The sequence below is a fragment of the Sebastes fasciatus genome, chromosome 12 (assembly GCF_043250625.1).
Source record: "Sebastes fasciatus isolate fSebFas1 chromosome 12, fSebFas1.pri, whole genome shotgun sequence".
Taxonomy (NCBI): Eukaryota; Metazoa; Chordata; class Actinopteri; order Perciformes; family Sebastidae; genus Sebastes; species Sebastes fasciatus.
In genome coordinates, this window is record NC_133806.1 from 33,070,053 (window position 1) to 33,088,171 (window position 18,119).

The 18,119-nt window shown below is 40.2% G+C and overlaps 1 protein-coding gene across 1 annotated transcript in view; it reads right to left on the bottom strand.

Moving 5' to 3' along the window:
• Nucleotides 1-11,414: 11,414 nt before the first annotated feature.
• LOC141779769 (uncharacterized) overlaps nucleotides 11,415-18,119 on the bottom strand; it is a 29,306-nt gene continuing 22,601 nt past the window's right edge. The window contains exon 3 of the mRNA XM_074654779.1: nucleotides 11,415-13,267. Within this exon, the coding sequence (XP_074510880.1) occupies nucleotides 13,124-13,267 (144 nt within the window). The 3' untranslated portion in view covers nucleotides 11,415-13,123. The remainder of the gene's footprint in view (nucleotides 13,268-18,119) is intronic.

Here is an 18,119-nt window from a genome sequence, read left to right on the forward strand (position 1 = left end):
CTGTGACAAAATCCTTTCCTTTTTCATAGAAAAGATTGACAAGATTAGGGTAAACATCACTCCTCCCACATCTGCAGTTGACCTCACTTGCCCCTCCTTGGTGGTGCTGGATTGTTTCCGACCAATATCATTGCAGGACCTTAAGAATACGGTAGCATTAATGAGTCCTTCTTCAAGTCCTCTTGATACTATACCCTCAAAACTGTTAAAAGAATCAATAGAGTCAGTCAGCCCTGCATTACTGTCCATTATTAACAGGTCTCCTACCTCTGGAGTTTTACCAGATCAATTCAAAACCGCCTGTGTTCAACCGCTGCTGAAGGGACCTGGTTTAGATCCCACAGACCTAACAAACTTCCGGCCAATTTCTAAACTGTCTTTCACATCAAAAATCCTTGAAAAAGTAGTGCTGGACCAACTAACACAGGGACTCAACAACAACCACATCTTTGAAAAATCTCAATCTGGTTTCTGAAAACTACACAGCACAGAAACTGCCCTTCTTAGAGTCACAAACGACTTACTGATGGCTGCCGACTCTGGTGCATGTTCTGTGTTAGTTCTGCTTGACCTAATTGGTTGGATGTCACAAAATTTCCTAAAACTCAATTCTGATAAGACCGAAGTACTCATCATTGGCCCAGAACACATCTCAAATCAGGTACAACCTCTCCTTGGCCCCCTTACTCCCAATGTAAAATCAGCCACAAGAAATCTGGGTGTTATCCTTGACAGTAACCTGAGTCTAGAGCACCATGTTAAAAAAGTAGTCCAGTCGTGTTTTTATCAACTATGAAATATCTTGAAAATTCGATCAGTTCTCTCTTTTAAAAACACGGAGAAAATTATACACGCCCTGATATCCTCCCGTCTTGATTATTGTAATGCCTTGTACACCTGCTTAAATAATCGCTGCTCCAAAACACCTGCTCCAAATAGTACAGAACTCTGCAGCAAGTCTGCTAACCAAAACCAAACGATGCTCTCATATCACACCAACTCTGGCTTCACTACATTGGCTCCCAGTGTCTTTTAGAATTGATTTTAAAGTGCTTTTAATGGCATATAAAGCTCTGAATGAACTAGTACCGGAGTATGTCACTGAGCTTCTCACACGGTACCGTCCAAACAGGCCCCCCAGGTCAGCAAATCTGGGTCTTTTAACAGTTCCAAAGACCAGGTTGAAAACAAATGGCGATCGTGCTTTCGCAGTACTGGCTCCCCGACTCCGGAACAGTCTTCCATTTGGCATTAGATCAGCAGACTCGGTCACAACTTTTAAATCCCGTCTTAAAACCCACTTTTATAAAATGGCTTTTCAGTCAGATGAATTTTAGTCTTTTGTATGCTTGTGTGCTGATGTGTATATATGTGCATATGTAACTGTATGAATATGTATATGCTTGTTTCTTAATTTTTCCATTTTATTGTTTTCATTTAATTATTTATGTTTCAGTGTATTCTGTTGTACATTATGTGGATTTCCTTGGAAAGCACTTTGTGCTTTGTGCTCGAAAAGTGCTCTACAAATAAACGTATTATTATTATTATTATTAAAGGGGAGACTCGTTGGTACCCATAGAACCCATTTACATTCACATATCTGGAGGTCAAAGGTCAAGGGACCCCTTTGAAAATGGACATGCCAGTTTTTCCTCGCTAAAACTTTGCTAAACTTTGGAGCCTTATTTAACCTCCTTCCCGACATGTTAGCATGACATGTTTGATACCGATGGATTCCTTAGGTTTTTCTAGTTTCATATGATATCTGTAGCTTCAGTCTGAACCTGAATCCTCTGAAAGACAGTAAAGTTGGTAGGTTCGCCCCTGGCCCCGCAGGTCTCTCTAAAAACCCATCTCTATAGGCAAACATTTTTATAGGCTTCATTCACATGTTGTGTTTGTTCTGTCTCTCATTGTTTCTGTGTTTCATAGTGTGATATATTCTTTGGTTTCTATCATTGTTCGATGTTTCATTTGTGTGTGAAGCACTGTGTAACGGTGTGTTTTAAATGGTGCTACTGTATATAAATAAAGCTTTACTTACTTACTTACTATTCCTTGTGAAGCGCATTTAACCTCCTTTTCTTCACACTCGCGTGTTGTGTTTGGTCAATATATTCATGTACTTTAACAATATCTCAATAATAAATCAAAGCCAGACTATATGATTAAAAAGTAGAAGTGTTTTAGATTGAACACAGCGGTGTGTAACCGCTTCCTATGAACCATGTGTGTGTGCCATACGGTGACACAATTGGGTTTTAATAAATTACTGTACCGTTTTGAATGTTTAATTAAAGATCTGAGGGGTTCTGCTACTTGAGTGTGTGGTTGTGTCATGTAGTGCTTTTGACAAAATGAGCCTCAAAATTGAGCTTAAACAATCGTAAAGAACTGTAAAGAACAGGATGTGTGTGTCTTAGTTAGATCTCACCACATCAGTGCTCCTGTTTAACATTATTCTGATAAAGGGCAGTAATGTGGTGGGCGGTGCCGTACTTCTATAACAGCCCCGCTGTGTTAACAGTGTTTTTTACCTCACTGGAGGAAGTCGATAATCACTAAACAAACACTGAAGTAACACAAGCTCATTTCATATCCTGACTGTACAGCTGTAAAGGCCAAACCCGGAAAAAAGGTCAGTACTGAAAGGAATGGGGCTGGTTGGCAGCCTCCCCTCCCTGTTAACCCAAATAAAAGTTATTGTTGTGAGTAAAGAAAGGAAAAGCAACACTCCCTGTGTTTAATCAGCTACCATCTGTACGTGGGATACTCTGAAACACGATCAGTATGTGGTTTTATCACTCTGTGATCTCATACCAGAAAACTTCCATTACAACACCACCGAGAGCAGATATTAGTAAAAGTTGGCACTGAAGTCACTGTAATATGAGCTTGAGGTTCACCACATCAAATGTAGGAACAGACAAGAAGAGAAATCTTCATGGTTAATGTTTGTTTAGGATCAGTTGAGTGGTTGGAAAGGGTTAAATTCATGTATATATGTACATCAGGAATGACAGCCTGGGATAGGGTCGGGATATAGGGGAACTGGGACTGGGTTAATGTTACCGGTGCTTCAAAAACCCCAAATCATCAGTATATACATTTGAAATTTTGTCATAGAGCCGATACCAGCCGACATTGGGTGAAGGCGAGGTACACCCTGGACAGGTCTCCAGACTATCACAGGGCTGACACATAGAGACAGACAACCATTCACACTCACATTCACACCTATGGGACATTTAGAGTCATCAATTAACCTGCATGTCTTTGGACTGTGGGAGGAAACCTGAGAACCCGGAGAAAACCCACACTATCACGAGGGAGAACATGCAAACTCCACACAGAAAGGGCCCCAAGCCAGATTCCAACCTGCAACCGTCTAGCTGTGAGGCGACAGTGCTAACCTCCCGCCTTTCTCTCACGGACAAAACACACAAAGTCTGGCTGGCAAGCCTGACAGACTGCAGCTGAGTAGATTGTGGTCCAGCCAATGTTGGAAACCTCCTCATGATATTTCACTGCTTCAGAGCTTTTTTTGGACATTTATTACCTGGAACTATCATGAGTAAGAGTCAATGATGCACAACCAAACACAATTTTAATGTGTACAAACTGGATATCTAACTTAAAGGGACTGTTTGTAACTTTTTACAGGTATAAATCTACCCGGTCGGTTTCCCATGTGCACATGTGTGGTTACGCTGTTCAGACGGCTCCTCTGCTCCTCTGCCTGTTTGCATTCACTCCCACACCGCGTGCGTTCTCGCTCCACCTCACGTGAACGCGCGCTCACTCCACACTGCAGAAGAGTTAGTGTAGCTCTGAGAATATCTGAATGTTCAGTGGACGTTTGTGCAGAAATAACTGCTGCAGCTCCTCCAGACCAACAGAGGTTTCCCGTGTCTTATGAAGTGCTCCGCAGAGAGAAACGTTATCGTCTCCGACCGGGTGCCGGTGTCTCCCTCCGGCTGCGGTCAGAGACGATAACGTTTCTCTTCCTGCTTCAGAAAAGCCAACACTAGGATCAGCAGTGATTCATGGAGAGACCTTCGTCTGGTCAGCTAACATACTGCCAAGCAGCTGAAATATAGAGTGATATTGTGCTTTTAGCTGACGTGTGTCTCCTCACTGTGTTGAGCGATGCTTGTTCATGTCTATGTAGAGTGAGCAAGCGAGAGCCCGACGCTGACTTTCGTTGACTTAACAGCCACAGGTGTCGCTGTTAACAAGCATTTCTGAAAGTTACAGACAGTCCCTTTAAAAGATGTCTAAATAAGGACACTCTGTCTGTGTGGATATCACTGTCCCGGTGGTTGGTGGAGGGGAGAGTGAAAATAAGTGATAAAAAAATGCCTGTATATTTTAACTATTACGGTTAATTATAATGATGCACAAGCCTATGATAATTACAACATTTAATGTGAAATAGCAGCTATAAACTGACATTTATCGTGTAAAGTAGCCCGCTGTGAATTTTACCAACTCTTTTCTTTAAAAATATGAATTTTGCAGCCAGCAATTTTCTTATTAAAATGACTTCCATTCTTCTCCTTTCTACTTGAACTGAACAAACAACACATTGTTGTATCAGACATTTCTGGGGGGCATCGTGTGAAAGTTCAGTTTTACTACCACAGTGTGGTTAAAATAAAACTGAAGCAACCACAAGACTTAAACTATCAGAAAGCTACAAGCTGCTTGACAAATGTTGATGGTCTACTATATTTCCAAGGCAGATGGATTTTACGGTAAACCTGTGCAAAATCCGCAGCACCTTTTGTAAAGCGGTTCACATCATCAGACGTGTGCTCAGTCGACCTGCGCTGCATCACTTAAGGTTAAATGACAGATATTGGCTGTGATTAATGGCTTCCAGTGCAGATGATCCTGGCCTGCAGAGAATGATTCATTACAGACAGCTGTGCACGTTCACTAAAGCACTGAGCCCATTCTATGAAGAAGAAAAATCAAGTCCATTTTATAGCCTAAGCTCATTTGCAACGCTTGTCCTTGTACATAAAAATATATAGAGTGGAAAATAATCCACAGGCAGCTATGCAAACACAACTTAAATAGAAAACACTAATTATAACGAATCCACCATTAAACTGGATGAAATCAAAAGAAAAGCCACATGATCCCCCGTGAACATACACGTCTGATCACGCTTCAAAACACTCTTTTAACAAATGATCCCAGTGAGTTCAACGGTTAAAAAGTTCCCCTGAAAATAAAGAAAAGCACACATATACAAGTTGTCACAACAAATTGATATTATATCAGAGACAATCCAGCTGCATTACTGCGTCATATCAACAAGGAGAACATGTTTGAGCCGTCAACAGGTCCAAGGCTCGTTTCTGGTCACAAACACAAAGATTAGGGAGACTGCTAAAACTGTGATGTAACAGGGTCATTATATACCTCTATATATTGTTCTCTGCTTGTTATAATTACACTAAATTGATCTGGTTACAGTTTATTTTGACTGGGAGAAGTTCAGAGCCCCCCCCTCCTTAATTTCTTCTTCTGTGGTCTCTACTATAAATCCCTTCTGCCTCTTCTCAGAGTCGCCAAGTCTGCTTATTACGAGACTTAGGGCTTGTTTTCCTGAAAAGTTGCTTACTAATATTAAATTTCGAAAGTGTATAGTTGCTTATTTGGGCTCCTGTCTCTCTCCTCAATACCGGTTTAGTTGGTCCTGTTGCAGGATCCGTACACAAAGTTACAAGCTAAAAAAAGAATACAAAAAATGAAATAAACCGTTCAACTTCTTTAAGTTTATAACAACAACAACAACAACTTTTCCAACTTATCTGAACAAAATATCGCTGCTACAGAAACAATTTATCAGACTAGCAACTTTTTCGAATGCTGCTACACCAAGTGCACCACTTTTTTAAAATTACAATTATTGACTATATTTGACATCAACATTCTTCAAACCTGTACATTTGTCTTTAAGGTGAGATATATGGATGCAGATTTACCTAACAGTTTTAGATATTTTTTTTTTTAACTACTCTCAATTCCATAATTACCAGACAGGCTGAGAGTCTTCATCTTCCTCTGTATAAAACATCCCGGTCAGTTTTCTATCAGATTTCGTGGAGTTATCTTATGGAATGAAAATGTCCATTTAATGAATTCCTCTGTGTCATTGTCTGTGTATAAAAAGAGACGTAGAAATTCAATTCAATTCAATTCAATTTATTTTTGTATAGCGTCAAATCACAACAGAAGTTATCTCAAGACGCTTTATATGTAGAGCAGGTCTATGACCGTACACCATGTCAGAAATGCTCTGCTGACAAAAAAACATATGATTTGGGAAAAAATGATCTCTCTTAGAAATTGTAAATACGGCGATTACTCCTGCTTCTTTGTATTTTTTTGTTTTGTTTCAACTTTACTCCTACACTTTACACTATATGTTTTTATATGTGAAATGTTTTGAACACTAATATCTAAAATATATTGGTAATTTTTGTCATGATAGGTATTTTGACCTACTGTATGTCCTTTGGTTGTGGTTCTTCTACATAAGCCATTATAGGTTTCAACCCTCACACATATTTGACTTTTTTTTCATTAGAATTGTATTTTATTGTTTTATAAATGTGAAACAAATAAACAAACAAGAAAAATGTCAATTTACAAGCTAAAAATGGATGCAAAAATGCAAATGCATGCAATCCAAGTGGTCTTCTCTCTCTCTCATATTGTGGTAGGTACAGTAGGTAAGGTCGCTTATTTTGGGCTTGTTTCTATAGACCTGGGGCCTGTTTCACAAAAGCAGAATAAAGATATCCGGGATAAGAGAGAAAGCGAGGGTTGACCTAGTCTAGTCAGTTCATCCTGACTTAATTGGTTTCACGAAGGCCGAGCCAGGCTGAAGAGGAGAGACTAGGTTGAGCCAGGCTGAGGAGGAGAAACTAGGTTGAGCCAGGCTGAGGAGGAGAAACTAGGTTGAGCCAGGCTGAAGAGGAGAGACTAGGTTGAGCCAGGCTGAGGAGGAGAGACTAGGTTGAGCCAGGCTGAAGAGGAGAGACTAGGTTGAGCCAGGCTGAAGAGGAGAGACTAGGTTGAGCCAGGCTGAGGAGGAGAGACTAGGTTGAGCCAGGCTGAGTAGGAAAGACTAGGTTGAGCCAGGCTGAAGAGGAGAGACTAGGTTGAGCCAGGCTGAAGAGGAGAGACTAGGTTGAGCCAGGCTGAAGAGGAGAAACTAGGTTGAGCCAGGCTGAGGAGGAGAAACTAGGTTGAGCCAGGCTGAAGAGGAGAGACTAGGTTGAGCCAGGCTGAGGAGGAGAGACTAGGTTGAGCCAGGCTAAAGAGGAGAGAGTAGGTTGAGCCAGGTGTAAGTTATTCAGATAGGTGCGCGTTCACTACTTTCCTCAATAGACCACAAGGTCGATCACAGATTTACTGATGCTGAAATGGAGTAAACGCGTTTTGCGTACTTTAAACCCAGTGAGAAACAGCTTTTAATGGAAGATTAGGAGGAAGTTTAGCAGATAATATGTAGAAAAGGAGACACGGTTGCTGTAATAAAACAGCGAGATAAAAACGTGGCGGACCATAGCGGACCGACTCAATGAGTAAATAGCCTAAAAACAGCCCATAACGTTACATTGACTCACCACTGCTGTTAACTGGAACCATCATTATTAAACCATTCAAAGAGTTACTTCACCTTAAAAGTGAGCGGTGGAAGTTAATATATTATTTAGGAAATTTACTATGAAGAATTAATTACAACCACTAATCCACAATGCTAGAATACAACGAGACCATATACTGTATATACTGTATAACAATGATTAATACATTATGTTACATACTGTACATGCTTACAGTGTGCACTGGAATGATCATTTACTTCTCTTTCTAATTTCCTCAATTTCTAAACTGTCAGATGTCTGTACAGCACACACTTAACAATACATAATGAGGGGATTAGAAAGAGAAGGAAGTGATCATTTCAAAGTACACTGTCAGTATACACAGTAACAGGATGTATTAATCATTGCTGTGTGTTTCTCTCCCAGCAGACCAGGGATCCAAGAAAAATAAAAGGTCAAAGCATTGTGCTGTCCTCTCCCTGTTGTTTCATGAATATACAGTACACTATATATACATGTATATATACACTATATAATATACAGTGCACTATATATACATGTATATATACACTATATAATATACAGAACACTATATATACATGTATATATACACTATATAATATACAGAACACTATATATACATGTATATATACACTATATAATATACAGTGCACTATATATACATGTATATATACACTATATAATATACAGAACACTATATAGCTACTGGTCCAGTGAACTTTATCAGCCATTTCTAATCAATAATATATTCATCAAACCTCTAACAACAATATGAACAACAGTCTTCATAAACACTATGTAACCGTAATACTGACTATCACATGAATGATTATACAAATAAAAATGAATGATGATCACAATGTTAAAATAACAGTACTTCACTGAATGGTGGTATGTATTCAGTTAGCACTTATTTTTATTAGCCTGCAGGCTAATAAAAATAAGGCAAGATACATGCCATGTCATGGACTAACTGTAAAAACACACTGGTTTCTGATCGGAGTGACTGCTGACTGGACAGATAAGACACCAGGATAAATTAAGCCTGGCTGTTAGCCTGGTCTGGAGCAGGCTAGCTGCACACAATAAATCTCCATGGTAACTTATGTGCCACTGCGTTCGTGAAACTGAGTCAAGGCTAAACTGAGCCAGGATAACTGGAAAACTGAAAAATCTTGGTTTTGTGAAACATGCCTCTGGTTGCTTGTTTCTCTCGTGAGATCTGGCAACACTGCCACTTCCCCCTCTCCCCTTTTGGACAATTACCGTGTGGGAGAGGTGGGTGTCATTTCTTTTGGCTCATTTATTATCCTAATCCATCCCATTCTTTATGGTTTTGTTCATATTTTTGTTTCCTACAATGTTATAATGTCTATCCCAACCTGTCAATATATTGATTTCAACGAACTGGCATTTAAAAATAGTTGTTTTAAGAGTAAATGCTGCTGCAGACTAAGCTAACTTCTGCTTTGTATTCGTCTGTGTAGGAGCTGGAGAGGGGCAGGAGGTCTAACATGGAGGTTCTGTTTCCCTACAGTGTGTGTTTATCAGGATAAACAGAGGCCAACCATGAAGAGATCCCGGTATCACGGCGTCTTTACTATCTGACCATATTGAGTCCAGTCAGATGGCTGGTGTTAAACAGCAGACAAGTGATGACATAGATAAAATGACTATAAAAATAAATGTAAACAGACAGTCGATGGGGAGCCAGTGTGTTACAGTAATAAACAGTTTGGAGCTCAGTGCTGCTGTCAACCTAACAGTGGTCACCATGGCGATGGAGGATATGGCTGCAGAGAGGATGAAAAGGAAACACTGCGGCTGATTAGACCAGCAGCTACGTAGGAGAAGTGAGTTAAAAAAAATAATGTGATTACGCCAGGAGGAGTATTTTTCTTCTTGCAGGACATCCAATAAAGCCCGAGGAAACAACGAGGGAGGGGCCGGCAGAGCAGGAAATGAGGCGAGGCATTTACCGTAACAGCCTCGGATCAGATTTATCTCCAGACTCTAAAGCTGCAGTGCGGCTGACGTATTGACGTCATGTCTGTTGTTTCTCTGACCCGTCTGACACTAAAAGATTCTGTATTAAGCAGTTAAAATGTCGGGCTGGTCTGACATGTGGACTGAATAAAAGAACAAAATCTCCTTCTATAACTGGGTTTCTGCAAGTTACACTGAAGACCTTTTAATTCCTCATAAAACAGGCCAACGTCACACCGGCCAACGTATTCAAGTTTCAGTAGGCAGTATATTTCTGGCATCATTGGACAAAAATTCATAATAACCTTTCAGCATATTATAATTCGAGTGTTCTGAGAGATAACTAGACCTCTGCTCCTCCACATGGCTCTGTTTTCAGACTTTAATAAATCTAGCCTGTGACAGGTCATTTCAGAGAGAGAGCGTTCCTATTGCAGCTGTCAATCACTCGCTGATCAAACGGTCAAACTAGGCAGCGCTGATCAAATATGAATCAATATTTTGTTACGTTAATGCCTATTTCTCTCCTCAGATGTGTTCAGAATCATCTTGTAGTGCACGGTTTAGCTGTAAAATGAGAGTTTGCTCCGGCTGGTGCTTGCACTACAAGATGACCATACATAGAATGCAATTTAATACCTGTTTTAAAGGGACTGTTTGTAACTTTTTAAGCGTATAAATGTAGTGGGTCGGCACACATGCGCGTTCGCATATGCGCGCTCGCGTGTGGCCGGAGCCTCGTCTCCGCTGCCTGCTCTCCTAAACTCAGACAGAGCGCGCGTTCTCGCTGTCTCGCTCCACCTCTAGACGTGAACGCGTGCTCACTCCACACTGCAGAAGAGTTAGTTTAGCTCTGAGAATATCTAGTGAATGTTCAGTGGACGTTTGTGCAGAAATAACTGCTGCAGCTCCTCCAGACCAACAGAGGTTTCCCGTGTCTTGTGAAGTGACGGGGCTCCGCAGAGAGAAACGTTATCGTCTCGTTACCGACCGAGTGCCGGTGTCTTCGGCTGCGGTCGGGAGGTGATAACGTAACTCGTTGAGTAGCCCCGCTGCTGAAGCCTGCGCTGATCAGGAAAAGCCAACACTAGGATCAGCATTGATTCATGGAGAGACCTTTGTCTGGTCAGCTAACATTACTGCCAAGCAGCTGAAATATAGAGTGATATTGTGCTTTTAGCTGACGTCTGTCGCCTCACTGTTTTGAGCGATGCTCGTCCATGTCTATGTAGAGCGAGCACAAGCGCGAGCTCGACGCTGACTTTCGTTTATTTCAAGGCCACAGGTGTTACTGTTTAGCAGCATTTCTGAATCTTACAAATAGTCCCTTTAACAGTCATACTCGCCAAAGTATTAAACTATGATTAAAAACCTGTAGGGAAGACAGGGCCTAGAATTATCTATTATTATATCACATTTTTGTACTAGAAAGACTATTACATGTGATTATAGGTTGAGGCACCAATTATAGGAGGCCAGGTGTGTATTTAGTCGTTTATTATTATTATTATTATTATTATTTGTTTAGGCTGCACACGTTCCTTTGGTTAACATCACTTCCGGTAATAGGAACATGGGTGTGGTTTCACCTATTTCTACCTGTATTTGCCTGATGACAGAGTACATTTGTTGTCTGGTATGCTGCGTGAGACCAAACCTTTGAACCAGCCCTGGCACATATTTCAGAGATGCAGATTAAGGATCATAGAGCCGCTCTCGACCTCGACTCTGATATGAATCATCTAAATCGAAACAGACCAGACAGCACACGTGTTCTTTCTCTCTCAATATACTTTAACTTTATTTATAAAGAAATTTGGTATAAAGTAAAATCGTCCTTTTTCAGCGTTGGTTAAGAAAAGAACGTACAGACATTGCATGACAAACAACACCCAGGCCGTACACAACACACTATGCTTTATATACTGTATCTAGAGCTAACTGGACCTGTTCAGCTGAAATAAAGAGGAGGACTTTGCAGCACTATGTCGCCTCTTGTACAAATCAAACAAATCTCTTTCAATTGCAAAACTGAACAAAACTCAACACAAAATATAATCTGACACACTACAAACTGTGTATTTTGATAATCGTTTACTATTCGAACACAATCTTTGGATAATACTTTCAGACTACATGTGTGGTGGAGCTGAACTCTTAAAGTGTTGGGCACACTACCAACGTCAGGAGCGCGTGGCGGCTGCGTCGCGTGGCGGCTGCGTGTCAGCTGCGTGTCGGCTGTGTTTCTGCTGCTGCTGTCAGCCCTTTCTTTCTGCATAGAGTTTGCCTTTTAATGGCCATATAAGTTCATGATAAATATAATTTATATTTATTTTAGACAGAGAAAGGTTCAGAAACGTGTGGTAATTAGTAAATAATAGTAATAATCCACAATTAAAACTCCGTACTAAATTCATTCATGGAACTCTCCAAGTCACTGCTTGTTCCACATCACTGTCCGGCACATATTTCAGAATAAAAGCCTCGTGTTAACAAATGAAGGAATTCTGTGCAAAGAAAAACCGCTTGAGGGCTTTTATTTCGAAATGAAAGCAGGAAGTGTTGATTTAAACCCCAAACTTTATCAATTCTTGGAGCTCTCAAAGTGACTGCGTGTTCCACAGCACTGACTGCTCATATTTCAGAATAAAAGCCTTGTGTTAACAAATTAAGGGATTCTGTCTATAGAAAAAACACCTGAGGGCTTTTATTTTGAAATGAAAGCAGTAAGTGTTGATCTAAAAATAAGTCTTTCCTTTTTTCATCTCCGTAACATATTCTACAGATAGACATCAAAACTGTAGTAAAGTCTTACAGGTATGAAGTTAATATACAGTCAATAGATCACCTTCACTGTCTTTGGCATATTCTACAGAGGTCCAGACATGTAAACTGTATTATGTAGCTGGTATGATGATAATTTACTGTGAATAGATCACCTTCATTGTCTGTTGCTGCTGTGAGACACAGCTGAGACGCGAGCGGCTCGCGTGAAAAATAGGCGAGCCCTCTATTCTATAAAATAGACGCGCGTCTCATGCGGGCAGTGTGTCCTCTCTAATCTGTTAACATGGACGTCGAAATAAAAAACAACACGCCACGCAGCCACCACGTGCCTTTGACGCGTGTAGTGTCCACCACTTAAGGCATCAAAGTGGGAAAAATATTTTACATGTCAAAAACTAAAAATGTCGATTTTCGATGTGCGATAACAGAGGAAGCAAATTGCAAACAAAAAAACATGTTGAAGTAAAAAAATAATCTTTGGAAGGTTGTAGTGGTCACCTCTACGGTATTGGAAAGTAATGGATTACATGGCCATCAACTGCTGATTAATATATCAATAACTTTTTTCAAAGGTCTTTTAGCCAATCAGGTGACAAAAACTCTTCCTGATGACCAGCAATGTTCCTGTGGTCTGATTTTACCTGATGTAGAACGAGAACGGGGACCGGAAATATGGGAAAGATGTTGAAACAGATTTAATTGTTAGCAACCACTACGTAGACGATGGTGAGGATGAGGACCCCGATGCCGAGTCCCAGGCCAATGTGGTTCAGTCTCTTGGCCATACTGCTGCTCCGCTCCGCCGCCATCTGGTCCCCGGCGTTGTTGGCTTCACGGGCCTGAAGGTGAGAAAAAAAACATATACAGTATGTCAAATTAGACATATGAGTGAGGTTTAACAACAAAACATGCAAAACAGAAATGTAATCAAACTAATTAATATGATTAATGATGTAGTAGTAATACGGACATAATTAAAAATATATATATTTTATTTATTTTGCCTTCCAGCTATACAATAAAGGATCTCTGAAGAAGTAAACAAACCCAACATCTGACGGCACTGTTGTGTGTGTCAAACTCCGATACAAAGAGAGCAGAGGACAGAAGCCTTCAGGGAGTTACTCGCCAAACGGAAAAACCCGCATTTGGCGCTTGTTAATTTCGCACCCTGATTACAGGCATCGTACGGTACCTTTGGTACTGTAGAAGAAGAGTAGCGTCACGTTTTTGGGAATTTTGGCATCGACTTGGTTCTCGTGACATCCCTAAATGGGGTATAACACATGCGCAGTGTAACTGAAGCTGCGGTTGTGCGTTGCGATTGGCTCAATTTCGACGAGTGAGGACCAGATTTTACTGCGCATGTGTTGTATATTGACATCATACCAGCAACATTACTACAGTTTCAATGTCTGTATCTGTAGAATATGTTACGGGCATGAAAAAAAGTAAAGATTTATTTTTAAATCAACACTTCCTGCTTTCATTTAAAAATAAAAGCCTTCAAGAGTTTTTTTTTCTGTGGACAGAATTCCTTCATTTGTTAACACAAGGCTTTTATTCTGAAATACATGTGGAGGACAGTGTTGTAGAACATGCAGTGACCTGCACGGCTCCATGAATGAATATAGTACGGGGTTTTAATTGTGGATTATTACTATTATTTACAAATGAGCACACGTTTCTTAACCTTTCTCTGTCTAAAATAAATGACATTTATAATTAAATTAAATGGCCGTTATTAAAGATAACCCACGCGAGGGACATGCAGCAGTTAAGCGAGGGCAGCGAGGTCCCCGCTGTAACATAAAATCAATAAATAAATATCCCACTCCTAGATTTTTAAGCCTTAGCATGTCTTAAAAAAGGTGGTTGCTAACAAGTGGCTAAATGAGACGACTAAACGTCATCACGCCGACTCGTCCTCCTTCACAGCCTCGTTGTGTATACTCACACTCATGCGACCGTGGTGTAGTTTGTTTATCAATCAATTAATCAAACTTTATTTATATAGCACCGTTAAAACAAGTCAAATGCGATTCAAATTGCTGTACAGACGATGGACAAAAATATACAATGTTAAAAATGGATTTAGAGACTAATGCACAACAAAACAACCGATTTATAAATTCATTGAATAAGAAAGCAATATAAAAGATGGCTATTTAAGATAATAAAAGATAATAAAATACAAGGAAATAAAAATAACAATAAAAATATGAAACTACACAAAATAAGCAGATTGTATTAAAATAATGAAATTAAATAAAATAAAATAGAATAAAAGAGATAATAATGATGAGCAATAAAATGTTTATAGCCTAACGTTAACTTTTTATTTCTGGTGACTGCATTTACACTTCAAAAAGAGTTTATATTTTGTAATAATCCAAAACCCAACGGAACAATCTCATAGAGTTTTAATCGAGGGAACCAGGGCGATGCTAACTTCCTGGTTGGCCTACGAAAATCCCTGGTCATCCCAAATACCATATTAGTGTCTAAATGAAGGAGGAAGAGAATACAGATATCTTCAGATAAACTGTAATGTTTATCTCTCAATATTGGGATAAAACTCCATAAATAAAGGAAATAAGAAGATTGATTTCTTAAAAAAAAGTAAATTATAAAAAGGAGGTTTCACTGGTGTTCAATTTTATCAAAACACGTGCTGTTAGATTAGAACATGAAGCAGGAAACCTGTGGTCCATTTTAAAAGAATGAGCCCTGTGCCTTTAATGAGAGTACAGCCAGAGAGTCCTAATCAAATCCCACTCCCACTCTCACTCCCTGCTACTGTGTATAACACTGAGTGTGTGTGTGTGTGTGTGTGTGTGTGTGTGTGTGTGTGTGTGTGTGTGTGTATTGTAAGAAGGCCCTGCATCCTGCCATGCACAATTTATATAGAGGATGACGTCCCAATCCATTACTGTTCTTTACAATTTAAAAGGCAGCTCAAGTAAGATTGAGCGTCTTTGGTTTAAAGTGGTTCAGACAGGTAGATGTTTCATCTTCTGATTTGCGTTCAGTTTTAAGCATCACATAAAGAAGCTTTACCTCCTGATACATGAGAAACTTGTTGCATCATCTAAAATGTAACAGACATTTTGGAAAGTACGCCAATTCTCTTTTCTTGCTGAGAGTTACTGTTGATGAAAAAAAAATCAATACCGCTCTGGAATCTGTCAGTTAAATATAACGCTACAGCGAGGAGACTGTTAGCTTAACTTAGCTTAGCATAAAGAACTGCAGCAGAGGAAACCAGCTAGCTTGGCTCTGTACCAAAGTAACAAGTTACTGTGTCTGTAAGAGCCAATTATGCACATATTTATATTTGGTGAAATTGTTTATGTTGGCATGACATATTACAGTGACCTGTACTATGAAGCCAGGTCAACATCCCCAGTGTATCTTCTCCTTATGTGGTTTAACTAACCCTAACAACCGAGATCACGCTAAACGGTCCTACGACGGTGGTCATCAACTCTGTAAATCAACTCAGGGATTCTCAGTCTGGTTATGAGCGCGTTCACATGAACGGGGAGGTGTTTGCAGCTTCTGACCAATCACAGACATGGACAAGACTACTGACTGCAGACAGACAGACAGAGAGACACATTTTACAATTTTTTTAATTTTACGATGTATGAATGCATAAATTAACAGACTTATTAATTTAATGGAACACTCAAAAGTCAGTTATAGTCGTCTAGATATAAATAGCTTTCAGGAGTGTAAAGGATGAATGGATTACACTTCTTTATACCCTGTGGCTAAGATGTAGCGTTTATTACTATTTCAACCTTCTTTCAGCTGCCCCCCCCCCTCTCTGGTGGTATGAAACGGACTCAAGACCAAGTAAAAAAATAAATATAAAAACATAATTCAAAGCGGTAAACAGCCACAGCATACAGCCAGCTGTCCTTCCTGCATCTGTCAGTTTAAACTGTGTTGTTTTTAGTTTGATTATGACGGTAACTTCTTCATATTTGTGTAATATTACCATACGATCTGCGCAGAGCTCTAATTGGTCAGTAGGTGGTGCTTTTATACGAGTTGATCTCTTATCTGGAACACAACTGTTCAGCATCAGTTACCATGGCGAAGAAGTGATCCACATTCCTAGGACGGAAAACCCTGAAGTTACCTCACTAATCCAAAATCCTGCTTCGTAGTACAGGCCTCAGAAGTCCTAGTTTGCACAACAGTTTTTGTATAGTTTAAATAGCCACCATGTAGGATTATTATGATGTTTACCATTTTCTTGTTATAGTGCTAGAATATACATTTGATTATTTACGACAGGATATAGTGCCGTAAGGCAGCTTTTCAGTGCGCATGGTAGAGGGAGGTTTTTGCAAGATGCTGTGAATTCTGCGTAGGTGTGGATCGCAAAAAGTTTTTGACCGTGTTATACATGGCGTAATATAGCGTTGAGGTGAAAGTGTGATAATGTTTAACGTATGTAACATCAAGTCGGTAATGGACCAAGAAAATCACCTGCCGTAAGCGTTGTTATTGCTTTTCAAATGAATTCTCGTTCAAGTTTTCCATGCCTCCTGTGACTACATTGGGTCTTCACAAAAAAGGATTGAAATTAAGTGGACAAAATGTTTTATATATACTGTGGTCAACTATTTCAACACCTTGATGCTTCCTACTAACTATGACCATATGTAATATAACATCAACTATAATCATCTAATACTGAGCCCTCAATTAGATCCAATTTCCCGTTATCCTCCTTCTACATTATATTTTAATACCGGAACATTTAGTCAGTGATGATGAATTACAGCAATAAGATTACAGTGGTAAACAGTGCCATTACTGCTACTTGACAAATCTCCCTTTAAGGTTAATTTTGAATAGATAAAAATGTGCGATTGATCGTGATTAACTATGGACGATCATGCGATTAATCACGATGAAATACTTTAATCGATTGACAGCCGTGTATTAAAGGAACTGTTTGTAAGAATCAGAAATGCTTGTTAACAGCGACACCTTTGACTGTTAAGTCAATGTAAGTCAGCGTCGGGCTCTCGCTTGCTAGCTCTAAATAGACATGAAGGAGCATCGCTCAAAACAGTGAGGCGACACACGTCAGCTAAAAGCACAATATCACTCTATATTTCAGCTGCTTGGCAGTAATGTTAGCTGACCAGACGAAGGTGTCTCCATGAATCAGCGCTGATCATAGTGTCGGCTTTTCCTGCCTCAGCCTCCCGACCGCGGCCGGAGGGAACAGGGGAGACACCGGAGTTTTGGTCGGAGACGATAACGTTTCTCTCTGCGGAGCCCCGTCACTTCACAAGACACGGGAAACCTCTGTTGATCTGGAGGAGCTGCAGCAGTTATTTCTGCACAAACGTCCACTGTACATTCACTAGATATTCTCAGAGCCACGAACTCTTCTGCAGTGTGGAGTGTGCGCGCATACACGTGAGGTGGAGCGAGCCGAGTGAAGGCAGGCAGAGGAGCAGAGGAGCAGAGGAGCAGAGGAGCAGAGACTCCGGTCCTGGAGACCAAAGCTACGGTCTCCCCAGCGTCCTCCGACCGCTAGCAGTATTACTCCAAAAGTTCGCAGTGGATTTGAATGAAATGTCTTGGAGGGGTGGGGTGTGGCACAATGAACAATCCATTAGATTTTGGTGGCGATCTGGATCATGATCCGGATTCCGATCA